The 18,075-nt window shown below is 62.4% G+C and overlaps 1 protein-coding gene and 1 long non-coding RNA gene across 2 annotated transcripts; both read left to right on the top strand.

Moving 5' to 3' along the window:
• The first annotated feature begins 1,368 nt into the window (after window positions 1-1,368).
• On the top strand, window positions 1,369-5,059 carry LOC125152037 (uncharacterized). Its single transcript, XR_007147030.1, has 3 exons — window positions 1,369-2,311; window positions 2,495-3,186; window positions 3,629-5,059. It is a non-coding gene; the product is annotated as an uncharacterized LOC125152037 (long non-coding RNA).
• A 3,234-nt stretch (window positions 5,060-8,293) lies between these two features.
• LOC125152018 (probable low-specificity L-threonine aldolase 2) lies at window positions 8,294-16,719 on the top strand. The gene is made up of 8 exons (XM_047833694.1): window positions 8,294-8,352; window positions 10,738-11,190; window positions 12,700-12,783; window positions 13,327-13,415; window positions 13,834-14,019; window positions 14,701-14,838; window positions 15,092-15,284; window positions 15,842-16,719. The coding sequence occupies exons 2-8, from the start codon at window positions 10,989-10,991 to the stop codon at window positions 16,135-16,137; spliced, it is 1,188 nt and encodes a 395-aa protein (XP_047689650.1). The 5' UTR covers window positions 8,294-8,352; window positions 10,738-10,988; the 3' UTR covers window positions 16,138-16,719.
• Window positions 16,720-18,075: the final 1,356 nt, after the last annotated feature.

Genomic DNA, 18,075 nt, shown 5'->3' with positions numbered 1-18,075 from the left:
GAGCCCCCGGCCCCCGAGGGCCTCCTGGGTGTCGGCAAGACCCCAGTGCCCCGCAGGACTTCAGGCCAGGGAGTGCTGGGCACTGCTGGAGGGAGGGTCGGGAGCTCCCAGGCCCTCCGGGCTCGGGTTCCTAGCCACCCCCCACCAGGGGCTGCGGGGGGGGGGGGGGGGGGAGGGTTAGCCTCTAAGTTCCCCCCTCCTCGCCCCCTGCCCCCCCCCCCAGCAAATCCTTCAGTCACTGGGTGGGCGGGTGCGAGGGGGAGGGGTGTGCCCGGGAGGCGCTTCCAGGAATCTCCAGTGGCGCTGCCCAAACGGCCAGGAAGAGGGCATCTGCAGCTGGCGGGGCCCTAGGGGACCAAATGAGACGGGGGGGGGGGGGGGGGGGGGGGGGTGCTCCACCCACTACCCTCCCCCAGCTAAAGGGAGGACCACCCGCCTGAGTCCACGTGGGCACCGATCTGCTGGAGGTCCTTAGACGTGTGGTTCCTCTGAACCTCAGTTTCCTCATCTGCAAAATGGGCAGGATAAGACCACTCAGGTCTCCACGGGGTGGTGAGCGCCGAATGAGACCACTAATGCCCCAGAGTGTTAATAGGTGCGGGATTCCTAGATCCCGCCCGGTTCTCTCCTCTTCCCACCCCCCACCAGAAAAGAGCTGGGCCCCTCCCTGAGGCATCCTGGGTTTTGCCGAGGGCTGTGGCTCCCCACCGTCGTTTGCGACCACCGGGGAAGCACCCCGGCGAACTGGCCTCTGTGAGCGCCCCCTGCCGGCCGGGTCCGCGCAGGCCGGAGCCCGGGTCAACCCGCCCCAGGTGTCGTCTCCCGCAGGCCCGCCACGCACCTACGGTTTCCCAACGCCCCGCGGTGACCCGAAAGAGTTAAATGGACCGCGGATGGGGTCGTATCCTCCCTCACCCCCGAGTCGCGAGTCGCGGCCGTCCGCCGGGGCCGACTTCGGGGCCACCCAGGTCGGCTCCGCCGCCCCCACCCCCACCCCCACCCCACCCCACCCCACCCCCCTCTTCCGCTGCTCCCCCTGCAGCCCCCCTCCCCTCCCCCATGCCGCCCAGGGCTTCCACCTCGAGCTCTCGGGTCTGCCGAATCCCGATAAAACATTTGGGGGAGATAAGTGCTGCGTATAAATAATTAAGACCACATGCATATTCGCCAACAGAAAAAAAAAAGTTTAAAACCCCCATTCCGGGAACAGCTGCTGTGTGGGGCCCGGGGCGGGGCTGCTGAGGCCCACCTCCACCCCACCCGCTCCTCTGGGGAGGGTCAGCCGGGACTCCTCCTCCGGCAAGCCCCGCCCCCAGCCCCAGCGCGACGCGGGGGCTGTCTCCCCGCGGGGCCCAGGGGTGGGGTAGGGGGAGACTAGCGCCACCGTGGGGGTGGCCTCATGCATCCCCAGAGGCCAAGCCTCCAGGCAGGGTCCCCCAACCCCAAGGCCAGGTGGGGTCTAGGGACCCACTTGGTACCCAATAAACATTTACTGGATAAATGAATGAATGAGCCAATGACTGAGGGCTCCTGGGTTCCAGGGGAGGGTCTGTCCTGAGCTCTGGCGGAGGACAGACAGCACTCCCCCCTCTCCCCGCCCCCCACCCCCACTCCAGGTGCCTGCAGACACCTTTTCCAGTTCCAGGTGCGGCTTGAGGGCCTCAGGTAAGAGGCTAGAAGAACTTCCAGAGGGAGTCAGGCCCCAGGCCTGGCCGGGTGGAGCCGCCCCTCTCCCCTGCCTCCTCTGCCAGAGGGGTCACCATGGATTGCCCTGGGCTGGCCCTGCCCTGCCTCTGCTCCAGGACCTGTAGGGTTCCCTCTTCACAGCAGTGTCTGCTCTGGTCCTTCCGGCTGGCTCTCAAGGTCCCCTGTCCCACCAGGCCATGTGCCCGCTCAGGCAGGACAACTGCAGACACCTTGCTGCAGGCCTTTGCCGGGGCCTGTCCCCTGGTGGCCTGCCCCTCTCCCCCTGACTCCTGTAAATCGTGTTGTTCACTCTGGGTTCATCTCCCCTCTTCCAAAGGAAGCCCCTCTCCCCCCCTACTCTGTTTTCTCATCCACATCATTTCAGGTATTTATTTCCTCTGTGTTCCAAGCCCCGTGCTGGGGGTCCCGAGAATAAAAGACACAGGTCTTGCCCTCCACAGCAAGTGACCGATGACAAGGTTCTGCTCTAAGGTAAGCCAGGTGCAGAGGAAACAGAGAGAAAAGGGCGTGTGTTGTGGGAGAGGGCCGAGGGGCTGTTATGGAAGACATCCTGGAGGAGGAGACCAGCCGACCGGAGTCTGGGAGCCAAGTGGGATTCTTCCAGGTACAGAAGGGAAGAAGGAAGGGTTGACCATGCCCCCCCCCCACCCCCCCCACCCCAGTTCTCCCAGCGCTGCCCCCTGCTGGCTCTACACGCAGAGCTCCCGACCATCCATCCTTCGTCCTCTGGTCTCAGGAGGCAAAGCCCCCTACCCCGGCCCCCAGCACACGTTGGCAAATCTAATAGGTGCCCACAGCTACTGACTGGTGGATGGATTGAGGACCTTGGAGCTCTCCCCTGATCTTCCTTCTTCAGTGGCAACAAATCCCAGCAGACAGCGCTGACCTCTACTCACCCAGGACTCTGGGAACGCACCTTACACTCAGGATCTCCGGCATCTCGTCCGGTCAACCGCCCGCCTGACCAGCGACGCGTGAGGGTGCAAGCTATGTCCTGCCCTTGACCCGGGCCCTGCAGGGGCATGGCAAATATTTGTTTGTGGAAGGAAGCTCCTCCCAGAGATCCGGGGCTGGAGAGACAAGTGGGCAGGGGTTGTGCCTCTGCAGGTGCCAGTCTGTGTGTTGTCGTCTATTCCCAGGAAGGGATTCTGGGGTTCCTGATCAAAGACCCAGCTACCTCTGCCCCTCTCTCACACCCAGGGGCTAGGGTGAGCTCAGTCTTGTCTTTGCACCCAATGGGAACCAGAGAGAGGCCTGAGCCCCATCTGTGCCCATGACACTCTTGGTCTTAGCTTTTTTTTTTTTTTTTTTTTTTTTTAAGGAATCTCTATGTCCAACGTGGGGCTTGAGATCAAGAGTCGCGTGTTCTACCCACTGAGCCAGCCAGGCGCCCCGACATCTCCTGGTCGTCAGATCCCACTGTGACTCCCGTCAAGCAGCTCAGGACTATTCACTGAAGCCGGCACTCCAGACCCCTGAGTACGGGCTCTTTTGTCATTCTCCCATCTTGGACTTTGAACTCACTAGGCAGGTGTGCAGGATGAGAAATTCCAAGATCCGAGAGTGATTTTCAAGCCTTCGTTCTGTTTGGATCGTGCCCCCTCTAATACAAAATGTTGGAGCTCATAGCTGTATATGTATAGTTATTTATAGATTACCAGTGCCCATGACTGTATGACTGTATTATTTGCATTATCCAATATCCACCGAAGGTAGCTATCTTAAAAGGATCAAATTTAAACACTTAAGCATAAAATTCTCCTCCCCAGCCCAGGGGATCATCCTGTGTAGCTCACTTTGGAGACCAAGGTGGGGGGGGGGGGGGCTCTTTGGATCCCCAGCTGTGATGGGGTCTCCCTGGTGCCTCCCTTACTTTGATTCATTCTCCAACTTCAAGTTCCAACCTTTCTTCTTCCCAAAGACCACCTCCCCCCCAAAACCACTCTGCCACTACGAAGACCACGCTGTTCCTGGTCCCAGCCATTCGGTCAGCAGCTGGGGAGCCAAGCTTGGGGTGCTCAGCGCTGCCAGCGGGGAAGGAAATTCGACTCGTATATGACACAGAGGACAGAAACAGGCCCACCAGGAACGCAATAACAGAGAGCCTGGGGATCCTAAGCAGAGAAACTTCCTGCAGTTGGGGAACAAGAGGGCACTCTTCGGTGACTGATAACTGGCTGCAAACCCAAGACGCTGTATGGAGCACAATGTTGTCCATAAACGAGGCGGGACCTGCCCTCAGGGCCCTGGACGTCTGTCCCTGGATCCAGACCCTGGCAGATGCTGGGCAGCCGTTCTCGTCCGTGTCCCTTATGACCTGCGGCTCCTCTGGGCTATTTGGGGCTCACCTGGGCAGGGCGGACGACGTGGGCTAGCCTGGAGTTCTACAACAGAAGCCCTTCCCCATCCTCGCCTCCTAGGGATAAGGGCCAAAGGGAGTCTCTAGGGCAGTGGACCCCAAAGCCCGGACCCCTTCTGTCCATGGCCACCCTCCAGAACCTTCTTTGCTCTTCCTTCCCACACAGCGTCTATCCCCCACCGGCTGCAGAAGCAGGCGATGGGAGGCAGGGGAGGGTCTCGGGGAAGGGCACCCTAACAAACTGGGGGGCAATGGTGGGAGCCGTGGCTTCCCACCAGGCAGGACCCGGAGCCTGGGGGGCCCTCATTCTTGAGTCCTCCGCACCTGACAGGGGGTCAGCATCTGTGGAACTGGACCCACCTCCACACGGGCCGCCGCGCCCAGGCCTGGAGCCTGAGCCCTCTGTCCTCCCTGCCTGCTGGGCCCCGGCCGCCAGGGCAGAGGCCCCCGGGAACAGACGAGGGCCCAGCCTGCACGAAGCTGACCTCGAGCCTCAGCCCGGGCCGGGTAACAGGAAGCCAGAGGCCGATGCCGGTAAGCAACGGAGATTCAGGGATCAGAGGTCTGCTGCCTGATCAGAAGCAGCCTGGAGTCGGAGGACAGATTACTGGAAGGAGGAGGAAGCTGCAGCAATAAATAAGGCCAGACCCCAAACACTTGCCTCTAGCTGACGGGAGCCCAGCCTGAGTGCAGCGCAGGGGCCCCAGGAAGGGGGGAGGGGGGAGGGCAGGAGGTGCAAGGTATGCTTTGCTTGCAGCCTGAGCTGGGGGCCCTGGAAGGCAGGGATGGAGTGTTCGGTGTCCAGTGTCCCCGGGCAGGGCCTGAAACGCAAGGGATCTTCAGAGCTCTGCAGAAGGTCCCTTGGGCGCCGTCCCCACGCCTCCTGCTCCACTGCCGTGCGTCCCCCAGCCCCCACCCCCCCAGGGAGGTCGTTGAAGTGGGGACCCAGCCCTGGGCTTGCTTGGCTCCCCCCACAGGCCTCCCTGCCCCCGCCCCCCCCCTCCCCCCCAGCTGATTCCTGGAAGCCTGGCTGCTTCCCAGCAGAGCAGAGGGAGCCCTGGGGCTACCGTCCCAGAGGATTTCCCAGGATTCCAGCCGCCCCACCCACCCAGCTTCCAGGTCTTCACTCTGTCCCCTCCGGGCCCCCAGAGACGCTCTTAGGACCTGGAGCTCGTCAAGGGCCTGCCCGCTGCGGCCCAAGGTGAGGGTGCCTCCGTGGGAGGGGTTGGATCCTGACCCAACACTTCCCATCTTGTCAGGCCGAGCCCCCAGCCTTGCACAGGCTGGGGAGGGGCCCTGAAAGGCATTAAAGGCTTCCTGTCTGCCCACTCCGGGCCTCAGGGATGGAGGGCTGTGCTGGGCGGAGGCGGGATGGGGCAGTGCCTATTATGCACCAGGTACTCTGAGGTTCGCGGGACCAAACTATGGTGGCACTTGACTCGAGGCCTCCCTGGCACTTCTGACCAGGACCCTCCCCGGTTCCACCACCACTTCTCCCTCCTGATTGCCACCCTGACAGAGGCAACCAGCCCCGCCGGCCTGGCCCAGGGCATGGCGGCCATCCGGGAGCACAGCAAAGGGAGGATCTGGTGGAGGGAACATGACCTCTGTGTCTGGGGTCCTCCCTTGGATTTGCACTTTCCACCTCAGTGGGCATAGGGAGCTCTTAAGCAAGACACTAATTATTAAGGGGGGGGGGGGTGCGGGGTGCGCAATGAATTCAAGGACATAAAAGGAGGAACTTGGAATCCATCAAGTATTCCATAGAAGTGCAGAGACAGGGCACAGAAAAGGGAACTATTTTTTGGCACGACGTGCAACCAAGAAGAGTTGGTACACGGCATATGTGAGGGAGTGCCAAACCCAAACCGGTGAGAAAAGACTGAGGCTCTGCACCGAGGAGGAATCCAAACCGGCTACCACGTGGAGAAGAGGCGTTCAACTCCATTATGCAGGCGAAAGAGTAGATAAGAATCAAAACACGCCACTGCCCGCGCACGCGCCGGAATGGCACAAGTCAGGAAGCGTGATCCTGCATTTCAGCCACTCTGGGAGGGGGGTTCCGCATCGCCCCCTGGAGCCGCAGAGAAGCGTCGGCTGCCCCAGCAGGTCTGGCGGGGTGGGGGTGGGGGGCTCGCCCCAGGAAACATGAATGCGAATGCGCACGCGCACAGCGGCACCCAACCCTGACCGTAAGGCGGTCTCGAAACAGGCAGAACCGAGAGACAAACCGTGGCCCAGGCACACGGTGGAAAAACTACAGCCATGGCAAAGAATGAACCGCGGCTCCAACACGGATGAACGTTGCGGGCATGATGTTGACCAAAAGCAGCCAGGCTACCAGCGTGCACAGTGACTCGACTTATTATGGCGAGTTCAGAAACTAGCGGCAGTCAGCTGTTACTAAGGGACCCATCCATGGTGGCAAAACCATGAAGAGTGGCAGGTAACGATCATAAAAGTCAGACAGCAGCAGGAACTGCTGGCAGAGGGAGGGTTTGTGAGTGACAAGGAACCTTCTGGAATCCTGGTCATGTTCTATTTCTTTTTTTTTTTTTAATTCATATTTTTAAAGTTTATTTTATTTTTGAGAGAGAGAGAGAGAGAGAGAGAGAGCTAGCAGGGGTGGGGCAGAGAGAGAGAGAGAGAGAGAGACACAGAATCCGAAGCAGGCTCCGGGCTCTGAGCGGTCAGCAGAGAGCCCAACGCAGGGCTCGAACTCACGAACCGTGAGATCATGACCCGAACGGAAGTCAAGCGCTTAAGTGACTGAGTCACCCAGGTGCCCCATTGTAACTCTTTTAGAAGTACACGTGTACGTGAGCCCCCACTGTGCCAGGTCCTGGGCATCGGCCGTGCAGACCCCACCCAGCCGGCCCCTGATTGAGTTCCAGTGAAGGTGTGAGCTTCCCCTCTGCCTGGACAGCGAGGGGCCTCCTGGCTGCCAGCATGTCAAGCCCACTGTGGGTTGTTGCCGCAGAGCCTGCCCGCTGGGCAGTGGGGGTGCAGCCCCTGCCCCCCTCACTGCCTCCATTCTCTCTTGGTCTCCCAAGCATGTGCCGAGAGGGCTCTGAAGGTGACTCCTCTGTTGTACTCTGACATCTCCCTCTGCAGTGGAGGAGGTGCAGCGGCTCGGAGGGGTCCTCCTGTCCCCTTCCCTCTCACACCAGCACGTGTGGCCTTGACGGGGGGGGGGGTGGGGGGGTGCCCAGCCCTCTCTCCTTTGCCCCCACCCCCACCCAGTCTGGGAAGATTATGGTGCAAACAGCTCTCCCTTGACTCCCAGGCTGCCGGGCCTGGACGCAGGCCAGCGCCCTATGGATCCTGCGGGCTCAGGGCCAAGAGGCTGGGATGGGAAGGACGTTTCCCCCAACCTGTTTACCGGGACCCAAGGCCGCTATCTCCAGTTCCAATCTGCTGCCTCCCTTTATCTCCGTGGGGCCAGCCCCTGGTTCCCAGCAGCGGCCTCCCGCCACTCACTTCCTGCCAGCGGCCCAGCGTTACAGGAATACGCACGCTGAACTCGGCTAGTGCGTGTGTGTGTGTGTGTGTGTGTGTGTGCGCCCTGCGCCCACACCCCAGAGCCTGCACCTGGAGGGGTGCCAGCGAGCCCGGGGTGCCACGAAAGCAGCCACTCTGAACTCATGTCTTGCCCCTCCCCCCCGCAAGCCTGCCCAGTGTCCTCCCAATGCACAGGGGAGTGGCAAGTAGACATCTCCAGAAGGCCAGGGAAGGGGCTGTCTTGGGGGCCTCCCTGGAGAGTCCTCCGTGGACAGACCAAGGCAGGACGAGTGTGTGTTCCTCAGCCATTCCTGGCCTCCTCTTGCACGGGGACCCAGGGCCCTCCATGGCCAGAGCTCCTGACACGGCTCCTGGACTCCACGCTTCCCCAGGGAAGGGGTGTTGGGGGGAGTCAATCTGTGTGTCCCCTTTTGTCTCTCATTCAGCTGGGATTACTGTGGGCCAGGGCCAGCCTGGGCATACAGGACACTCCAAAGGCCAAGGGCATCTCGGCCCTTTCCCATAACTTGCGGGCGATGGGAAGGGACGATACTGACACCCCGGAAGGCAGGCCATCTCCCTGCCCTGCTGGCGCTGGGGTCAGAGGGGCTTCCTGGAAGAAGGGACCTCTCAGCTGAGACCCGAAGACTCAGAAGGCGATAACCAAGGACACGTGCCGATGGTTTCCGGGTAGAAAGGACACAGGTGCAAAACCTGGGGGTGAGAGCGAGGCCGGTGCACAGCGCATTCGGGGAACAGAGGTGTTGCCATCTGGCTGCCCTGCGGTGAGAGGGAGGGGCTAGGCCCAGAGCCAGGGCTGCGGGGGCGGGGCAGACCCGGAGGTGGCCTAGCCTAGGGCTGTGGCCTTGGGGGAGGAGGCAGCTGATGTGTGGGGTGAGGCGGGTCTGTGTGTGCAGGAGACTATCCCACGACCTTAGGCCTTTGACCTCCAGGGATGGCAGCTGGTTAGGGGGCTGGGCTCTCCTCTGAGGGGAAAGACTTAAGGGGTCTGCTCAGTGACCTGGGGTAGAGGGAGGGGGTGCTCACGGGCCTTCTGCTTTCTCCTTCCAGCCTGGGGGCTGTGAAGTGTTCCCAGCTTACCAACAGGATGACTCCGATATCAGCCGCAGCCAGGGACAGACACACGCAGGCACACGCGCACGGACACGCGTGTATACACACACGTGCACAGGCACCCCGCACATTTGTACACGCACATACACACACCTACACAGACACATTCACACGTGCGTGTACACACACGTGTGCACCTGCAAACACATGCTCACACGCGCGCGCACGGACACGCCGATACCTGTACACGTGTGTGCACACACATACACACAGACACACACGAGCGTAGACAGGCCCCCTAAGACCCAGCCTTGGTCAGAGGGCCTCCCCCCCACGACAGGGTCCCAGAAACCAGGGCCTCTTTGCTCCAGGCCCCCACCCCGCCGGCCCCCTCCACCACCAAGGTGTGGCAGGACTGGCGGGACTGGCCCCGGGAGGGGGGCGGAGGGGAGGCTTGGACTGGGTGATGAGCCCTGTTAGGCCCCAGCTTCCCCCAGGAAGAGGCCGCCTGTCTGGGGACCCAGCTCTTTGCCCCTTACTCCCTGCTCTCCTGAGAGCCACCATTGAGGCCCCAACCCCTCCCTTCCTGCCCACAGAGGCCTCTGCTCCCCACCCCACTTCCCAGCAGAAGGGCTGGAGCCAGACTCCGAGATAAGGGGCTTGTTTTCCAAGGGCCCGGAACTCAGTGCAGATTGTGGGTCAAGGCCAGAGGGGCAGTGGGGTGGGGGAGGGCACGATGAGCCTTTCCTTTAGACGGGGGTCCTTGCGGCCACTGATCCCACGGGGACTTGAGATTTCTGCCCCTTCAGGATGCCTGCGCTAGGCTTGGGGGGGAGGGGGAGAGCCCCGGGGAAGTTGCCCCGACCTTCGATATAGCTGCCTCTCCACCCCTGCTCGATTCTCCCGCCAGGCTGGCCTTCCTTTGAGACCTACCCCAAGCCTCTGCCTCGAGTTCTCCCTTTGTCTGGTTAGCGACCTGCTCTGTCTTCAAAAGCCAGCCCAGTCACTGCTTCCTCCGGGAAGCCCACCCTGATGCCTCAGCCAAGCCTGCTGCAGCACCCCCCCCCCCCCCGGTGGTGCTGACATCCCCCCTCTTCCCAGTGCTCCTCTCTTGGGCAGCATCCTGTCCCCACCCTGAGGACCCGAGCTCCGAAGGCAGCCTGGCCTTACTCTCCCTCACCCCCAGACCCAATTTGGAGCAGGCACATGGCAGACCTCCGATGAAGGCGTCGGTGTCCTCTTTGATCAGGGGTGCCCTGACCAGAGCCGTGGGTGCCTCTTCTGGTGAACTTGGGCCCTTCGGGACCAACTTCCTCCCATGGGGGACACACATCTGTGGCCGTACTCCAGGAAGGGGAGCAGCCGAGTGGGGCTGGGCACTCAGAGGGAGGCCCGTCCATCCGTGTGAGGAAGGGTCACGCTGCAGAAGGTCCAGTCTGGGCTGAGTCACCGTGCGCCCCACAGCAGCACCACCAAGCCCCAGGGCCCTGGGCTGTGGCCAGTAACAATGATAATAGCAGCAGCAAGAAGTAAGCACTCACACGTAGCACTTACCCACAGCCAGGCACCAGGGTCAGCACTGAACACATCAGGTCAGGGACTCCTCAAAGCAGCCCATTCTGCAGTGGAGGAGACTGAGGCACGGGGAGGCTGAAAGGCTTGTCCAAAGCCGCACAGCTCGTAAGTGAGGACTGAGTCAGTCGGTCCCCTTCACTATTACCCTGCGCTGTACCTCAGTTGGAGGTAGCCCACCCCTCCAGGGCAGGGGGTATGGAGGAGGGGGCTCCCTGCGCACCCCTCTAATTCTGCCTCCCATTATACCCCATGAAGTGGGACGCTCAGACCGCTTGTGCCATCCTCTATCCCTCTGCCTGGCATTTAGGCCATGCCTGACACGCAGGAGGTCCTCAAAAAAATCCATATCGAAAAAAGCACATGGCGGGATGCTGTTTTTTAGGGACGACGGAAAGTAGTGGTTCAGAACGGGACCCTGGGGACTCCGGGGACAGCCGGCCGGGCCACCTCCGCCACACGTGACTGTAGGCATTAGCTGGTGCACGGCTCAGTTTCCCCGTCTGTGACTCCCTCCCCACCAGGCCCATCTCGCGCCGTGTCCACCCCGCGAAGCCCGAACTACAACTCCCAGCGTGCCTCGGCACCCTCCTGCCCGAGCCTGCGCATTGCCCGCCGGGACGAAGTCCGAACTACAACTTCCAGCATGCCGCGGGCGCTCCCGCAGGCCCTGGTCAGCGGCCGAGGTCGAGGTCGGGGAAGCCGTGCCGACCCTCGCCGCTCCGGGTAGCGCTCGCCCGGGAGGGTCGGGGTGGGGTCGGGAGCTGCCCCCGCCATGCTTCGTGGACTGGCTCGGGCCGCGGTCCAGCGGCAGGGGGCCCTCCGGACGCGGGGGTCTGGGGGCGGGGCGGGGGTCCCGGTGCACGTGGTGGACCTGCGCAGCGACACGGTGACCAAGCCCGGGCCGGCCATGAGGCGCGCCATGGCCGAGGCGGTCGTGGGGGACGACGACTACGGCGAGGACCCCACCGTCCTCGGTGAGCCGGGTGTGCAGGCCGGGGCCTGGGGTCGTCGCCGAGACCCCGGGGCGCTGTCCGTGGTGCTGGCGGGAGAGGCGGCCCCGGGCGCGCGGGTGGCGGCTCAGCTGCAGGCCGGGCGTGAAGCTCTGCGGGCCTAGCTGCTCAGTCTGTTAGGGATGCAGAGCCCCAGGTCCCACCCTTCCACCTGCTGAGCCAGAATCGGCACGCTAACAGGGTGCCCAGGTGATGCGTGTGCACACTGAAGTGTCGTGCCACTGCTGGAAGAGATGGGTGTGGTCTCACCTTGCACAGGAGGGCTCTGAGATCAGCATCGCAGTGAGTGTGGCACACAAGGTCTCATACCCAGTAAACGGCAAGGCAGTATGTGAGCCCAGGTCTTTTCTCTAAAACCTGTAGCTCTTGTCCTGGATCCACTGTCTTTCCACGTGAAGATAAACAGAAAGCCACTCTAGATAAGGGGTTTTTCGCAGCCTGCACCTCTCAAAGGGCGGGCTCCAATAAGCTAGGGAGCGTTTTCAAGTGACACAGTGACAGCACTCCCACCCTGGGTTGACAGTTGCGGACCACTGCTATTGCTGGGGTGCGTACAACCCTCTCCGGTGCCGGGGACAAGCTACAGGTTGCCACTTGAGCCCCCAGGGCCTGTCTGTGGGGCCAGATGGCGTCTGGTGATCATGAATTTTGCAGACACCTACTGTTGCCTGGAACTTCAAAAATGCTGAGCCCACTGCTTAGTAGGCATACCACCATGGGGTGGGGGAAGTGCTGGGGTTGACATGTGTCCACAGAGAGGGCCTTGAGAACTGGGGGTGAGCGGAGGCGTGGAACTCACAGGGAAGGGGGACTTTGCAGAGTAGCCTCCTGAAGGGTGAGGGGAGCCCCCAGGCAAGGAAGGGAGCCAGCTCACTGGGAGGTGAGAAAAGTGTTTAGGATATGGATAAGGGAATGTGGCTGGAGCGTGGGGTGCCGGGGCCACCCCTGTCCCCGGAAGTGGAGGCAGAAGGCAAATCCCACTGCCCTTGAATGTCATGCTGAAGACTTTGGACTTGATGCCACAGGCAGAGGGGAGCCACAGCAGGCTCCAAAGCAGGAGCCAGAAGCCCCGCTCACCCCCTCCCCGAGTCCCCCCTCTGAGAGCTCCTGTCCTGTTCTGGGAGAGGAAGTCAGCAGAGAAACCGCAGGGCCCCACCTGCAAGGGGCTGATGGGAAAGGAAGTGAGACAGGTGTGAGGTCTGGATGGGACAGGGGGGTTCAAACCACAGTTTCAATTGGGGTGGGGGGGAGAGACCGTGGCCCAGGAGGAGGCTGGGTGTAGAGGGTTCAGTGAGGGGCCTCTGGACCCAGATATGCGGTCACCAAGACCACAGACTGTGCAGCTGGCAGACCAGGGCTCTTGTCTGGCTTGGCCACTCACCTCATCACGACATGGGCTCACGGTTATGAGTGATGCAAGGAGACTGCCACTGTTGATGAGTTCTCCTTGCACCCCATCCCTCTCCTCCTCAGAGCTGCAGGAAAAGGCAGCCACGCTGCTGGGGGTGGACCGGACCTTGTTCGTGCCCACCAACACCATGGCCAACCTTATCTCTGGTGAGCGGCGTGGGGTGACTCTGCCCTCCAGCCCCTCCCTCCGTGTCTCTCTCCTTGGTGCTGGAGGCGGGGCTGGGACAACATCAGTGGGGTCCTGAGCCATCTGGATTTCTGCTGGGCTCAGTCGGGAGGGCCCCTAGCAGGAGGGGATGGGGGGGGAGGAGAGTGAGGCCAGCGTGTCTGCGCTCCTCCCCCAGCTCCCTCCCCAGAGGCTCTCCCTGGGCCAGCCCTCTCCACACTGCCCTGTCTCCAGGTTCTGGTAACCACAGCCTTCTCTTGCCCCTTAAGGCCTGGGGGGTCTTGCACTGTCCCTTCTGACTTCCCTACATGCTGCCACACCTTTAGAAGTTGTCCCTTTGTTAAACTCTCTGGCTCCCCAGTGCGCGTGCGCCCTCGGTTTCCTGCTGGGCCCGACTGAGGCTCGTGCCCGGAGCCGCTTGGCCCCAAGGGGCAGCACCGTGGTGGGCTTCCAGTGCAGGAGACGCTGTGCCTGTGGGCCCCGTGGCACTCGGAGCCGACACTGCCCTCCCCCATCTATCTCAGTGATGTGTCACTGCCAGCGCAGGGGCTCCCAGCTCCTCCTCGGGCAGGAGAGCCACCTCCACGTCTATGAGCAGGGCGGGGTGGCTCAGGTAAGGACCCGTCACCCCTCATCTGGGGCCAGCACGAGCTGCTCAGCATTTCTGGTGGGAACCTGCTTTCCAGGCACCGCGATGGGACCTGCAGAGGGAAGAAATGGCCGGGTGGTGGCGTCTCTAAGGAGGCGGGAAGGAGAGCCATCCCCAGACTGACCACGTGGGGGCAGCCGCGGCTCAGGCCGCCACGGGGACACCGGCTGTGCTTGGTGTCCTGCTGCCCCCTAGTGGGTACCCAGAGCACGCGGCCCTTGATTGCTGGGGCGGGGGGGTGGGGGGAGCACCCTAACCCTCGGGCTGCAGCACAGGGGCAAGGCTCCATGGTCCAGAGCTGGGGACAAGCAGACGGGACAGAGGTAGGAGGTGACCCTGAGCCCCTGGACCTGATCCTGAATCCCCACCCCAATACCTGCAGATTGCTGGGGTGCACTCCCACCCCCTCCCAGACCTGCCCCGTGGGACCCTGGACCTGGCTGAGCTGGAGAGGATGGTCACACGGGGCCTCGGGAGCCCCTACCACCCGGTCTGTGAGCTCATCTGCCTGGAAAACACCCACAGCAGCTCAGGGGGCCGGGTTCTCCCCATCGACTACCTACGCCAGGTAGGCCCTACCCCACGTCTGTGCCCCCCAGCCCACCAGCCAGCTCCTGGCTTCCTGTCCCATGGGGCCCCTCTCCGGGGATTAGGTCTCTGACACGGGCCGTGGGTGCCCATCGCAGCCAGAAGTGTTGTGGGAAGACATGTGGTCCCAGGCTGCAGATGTGCACTACTGCCCCACTTTAGGCCCCAGAACAGAGACCCGTCCCCCACCCCTCCCTCCCAGGGAGCCCAGAGTAGCACCAGCTTGTGCAGGAACCGTCCCACTCCCCGGTGTGAGAACCTGAGTGCTAAGTCTCCAGACCTGCCCTTTGCCCGTGAGAAGGGCTGAGAAGGGCTGTGAGAAGGGCTGAGAGCATCTCCTTCACGGAGCAGGGGTGCGGCCTGGGTAGGAGGGGCATCTACCGCTCTGGCCACAGCCACCGTAGGCGTGAGATGAAACGCTCACCGTCAACCCCCTTTCCTAGAGGACGGCACCCAGGTCCAGGCAGAAGATGTGCCTGCTCAGGTCCCAGGCGGCCAAGCTGGTCACCAACCCAGCTCTCTTCACTCCGTACCCCCCCACCCCCCACCCCCGCCGTGGCTCCTCCAGGAACCAAACCCCATGACCTTCTGGAGACCCATCCTCCCTCGGCTCCTGCCCCAAGCCCAGCCCCTCTGACTGTGGCCTGCACTTGGCCCCCAGGTGCGCCTCCTGGCCCAGAGCTGCGGGGTCCGGGTCCACCTGGACGGGGCCCGGCTGATGAACGCTGCGGTGGCTCTGCACGTGCCCCCCGCCCGCATCGTGGAGCACTGTGACTCTGTGTCCCTCTGTTTCTCCAAGGTGGGGAAGCCACCGGCTGCCTCCCAGACACAGGGTGATGGGGGTGCCCACAAGAGGCGTCGGAGCCGGGTGCCTGAGCTCCTATGAGGGCCGCTGCTGGCCCCGGGCCCCTCGAGCCCCAACCCCAGATGGGGCCGGCCACGGTGTCTGCCCTTCCCTGTCCCCTTCACATCCCCCTCCCCCCGGGGTGAGAGGACAGAGATGCACACCTGGGGGCGCAGGCACGCGGGACTCTCTCCTCTCTTCCTCCCAGGGCCTGGGCGCACCGGTGGGAGCCCTGGTTGGGGGGCCCAAGGACTTCATCGAAGGAGCCTGGCGCCTCCGGAAAGCCCTGGGCGGGGGGATGCGCCAGGCGGGGGTGCTGGCCGCAGCTGCCCTGGTAGGGCTGGCAGACGTGGAGGAGGTGCTGCTGAGGGACCACCAGAACGCTCGGAGATTTGCCCAAGGTGCCCGGACCTCATGCCCCCTCCCTCACCTCCTTTCGCTCCCGGAAGAGTGCCTTGGGGGTCCCCTGCAGCGGGACCCAAATCCCCAGCAGGGCCACATCCTTCTGATTCTGGAACACGAGGGTTAAGCCACCGAGCCATGACGGGTCGGGCCCCGGGGGGCGAGGGTGGTCTCCCAGACCACGGTGATGCGGGGCCCGTACCACTAAACCCTCCACGGGGGTCAGGAATTCTCATTTCCTGCGGGGTCCGGCAGAGTGGAGCCTCTAACTTGGGCCTTACGTTTCCTAATTGAGTCCTCGAAACAGCCCCTTCGTGTCCCCACTTGAAAGAGGAGTAAACTGAGGCCCAGAAAGATTAACTGATCCGTCCAAGGTCACGCAGCTAGTGCAGCCAAGTCTGTGGGACTCTGAAGTCCGTGTCAGGGTTCAGGGTCTCTCTTTGCCGCACTCCCGTCGGGCTGGCCTCTGCCTTTCCCGGGGGCGACAGGGCCGGACGGTGGAGGCGGTGGTGGGGTCCTGGGGTCGGGCTCCACTCACCACGGGACCTGGGCCCAGGGCTCCAGGAGCTGGCGTCCCCTATCTGCTCCGTGGATCTCGCCGCCGTGGAGACGAACATGGTGATGGTGACAGTGGACGGGCTGCCGCCCCAGGAGCTCTGCCGGCGTCTGCAGGCCGTGAGCGCTGACGAGGTGGCGCAGACCGGCCGCGCGGTGCGCGTGCTGCTGTTCCCCTGGACCGGGCGGTCAGTGCGCGCCGTGTGGCACCGCGACGTCTCCGCACGGGACACCGAGCTGGCGCTGAGGAAGTGGGGGTTCGTGCTGAAGCAGCTGGGGGCCCTGAGGACGGGGTGACCGGCCCCTGGGCCCCAGCCGGGCTCCAGGCGGGGAGTGGAGGTGTCCCGAGGGAGCGGGAGGCAGGAGAGGCAGTAAAAGGACACCCCGTGTCCCCCTTGTCTCCTTGGACCCCTGGACTTCCCACGCCCGGGGCGAAACCCTCCTCTGGAACTCATTCAGCAAGCCCGGAGCGCCTCCTGTGTCGGGAACGGGGACAGGGACGGGGTGCCACAAATGCCCCTCACCAGAGCCCAGGAAGCAGCCAGGGCAGGGCCTCTGCTCCCAGTGCACGGAAGGGGAAGCGGCCCTGAGCCATCTGCTCAGAGTCACGCAGCAAATGAGCGTGTCCTGTGCTCCTATTCGGGGACACAGCGGGGAAAGGGGATAGGAAAATCAGAAAGGGACAGCGGGGCGCTGGATGGCAAAGAGCAGTAACTCCCGTGTCGGGGGGCTGGGCTTCAGCCTGTATTCATCTCTATGCATTTTCCTTTTTTAAAAATAAAACTTCTGGGGCGCCTGGGTGCCTCAGTCGGTTGAGCATCAGACTTCTGCTCGGGTCACGATCTCACGGTTTGTGAGTTCGAGCCCCACGTCGTGCTCTGTGTTGACGGCTCGGAGCCTGGAGCCTGCTTCCGATTCTGTCTCTCTCTGTGCCCGTCCCCTGCTCATGCTCTGCCTCTCTCTCTCTCTCTCTCTCTCTCTCAAAAATAAACATTAAAAAAATAAGATAAATCAAATCTCCTGCTTACAAAAGAATATGTCTTTACTGTAAAGAATTTGGGATTGGGTCTTGTTTTTTAGCAACTCCGGGGGTAATTTAAAAATTTTTTTCAACGTTTATTTTTATTTTTGGGACAGAGAGAGACAAAGCATGAACGGGGGAGGGGCAGAGAGAGAGGGAGACACAGAATCGGAAACAGGCTCCAGGCTCCGAGCCATCAGCCCAGAGCCTGACGCGGGGCTCGAACTCACGGACCGCGAGATCGTGACCTGGCTGAAGTCGGACGCTTAACCGACTGCGCCACCCAGGCGCCCCTCCGGGGGTAATTTAGGCCCAGCTACAGACAGGGAGGCAAACCCTTGCACCCCCCCGCTCCCCAGGGAACCGCAGGAGAGGTCACGTTAGAGCCTCACAAGCCGAGAAGACCTGCCGGCAAAGCCCCACCCCCCCCGCCCCGCCCCCATCCAGGATCTGGCGTGAGGCGGGGGTCCTCTCCCGCCTGTGCTGACCTGAAGGGAAGGAGCTTTGCTGGGTTTGCAGAAGGCATCTCTGGATGGACAGACACACACAAACACACAGCTGGTAACAAGGTTATTGCCCTCACACTCTTCATAAGCCACACGCGTGTGTTATTTATTCTGCAAAAAATTTTCAGAGAGGAAAACAAGGCTCATCCGCACGTAGCATGAACTGATTTATTTAAGGGCAAGGGGGCACACCGTTGCTACCTGGAACGGTAAATGCTAACGCACACATAGGAAGGGAAGCCCTCAGTGGGGGCCCCCAGCGGTGCAGCCCCCGAAGGCCCCAAGGAGCTTCCTGTAACCTTTGGAGCGATAAAGGGAGGCTGGGGGAGGGGAAGACCGAGACCAGAGAGGCCACCATCCCCCTCCCCCACCCCCACACACATCCCAGACTCTGGAAGGTCCTGAATCCCAAATGGGGCTGTCTGGGGCTTCAGGGACCCTTCTCCTTGGGGTCTCCCGGCTTCTCTACCTACAGGAGAGTGAGCGTGTCTCGTGTCTCCCGATGACCCAGGGTCTGCGTGCTGAGCCCCACCCACCTCCTTTCAGGAAACGGGAGACGCGGAAAACTCTGGGCCCTGGTTTCTGCCGCTCTGGGTCACCTCGCCACCTGCCATGGCTCCCCCGCCCCCACCGGGACTTCGGCACCTGCTTGTTTGGGACCCCCAGACATCCCGCAGGGAGCTGCAGATGGGAGGAGTGGGGTCCCGG

This window comes from Prionailurus viverrinus, chromosome E1, assembly GCF_022837055.1.
Source record: "Prionailurus viverrinus isolate Anna chromosome E1, UM_Priviv_1.0, whole genome shotgun sequence".
NCBI classification, from domain to species: Eukaryota; Metazoa; Chordata; class Mammalia; order Carnivora; family Felidae; genus Prionailurus; species Prionailurus viverrinus.
The sequence above is the reverse complement of the archived record's forward strand: the minus strand, read 5'-3'. Positions and strand labels throughout refer to the sequence as shown.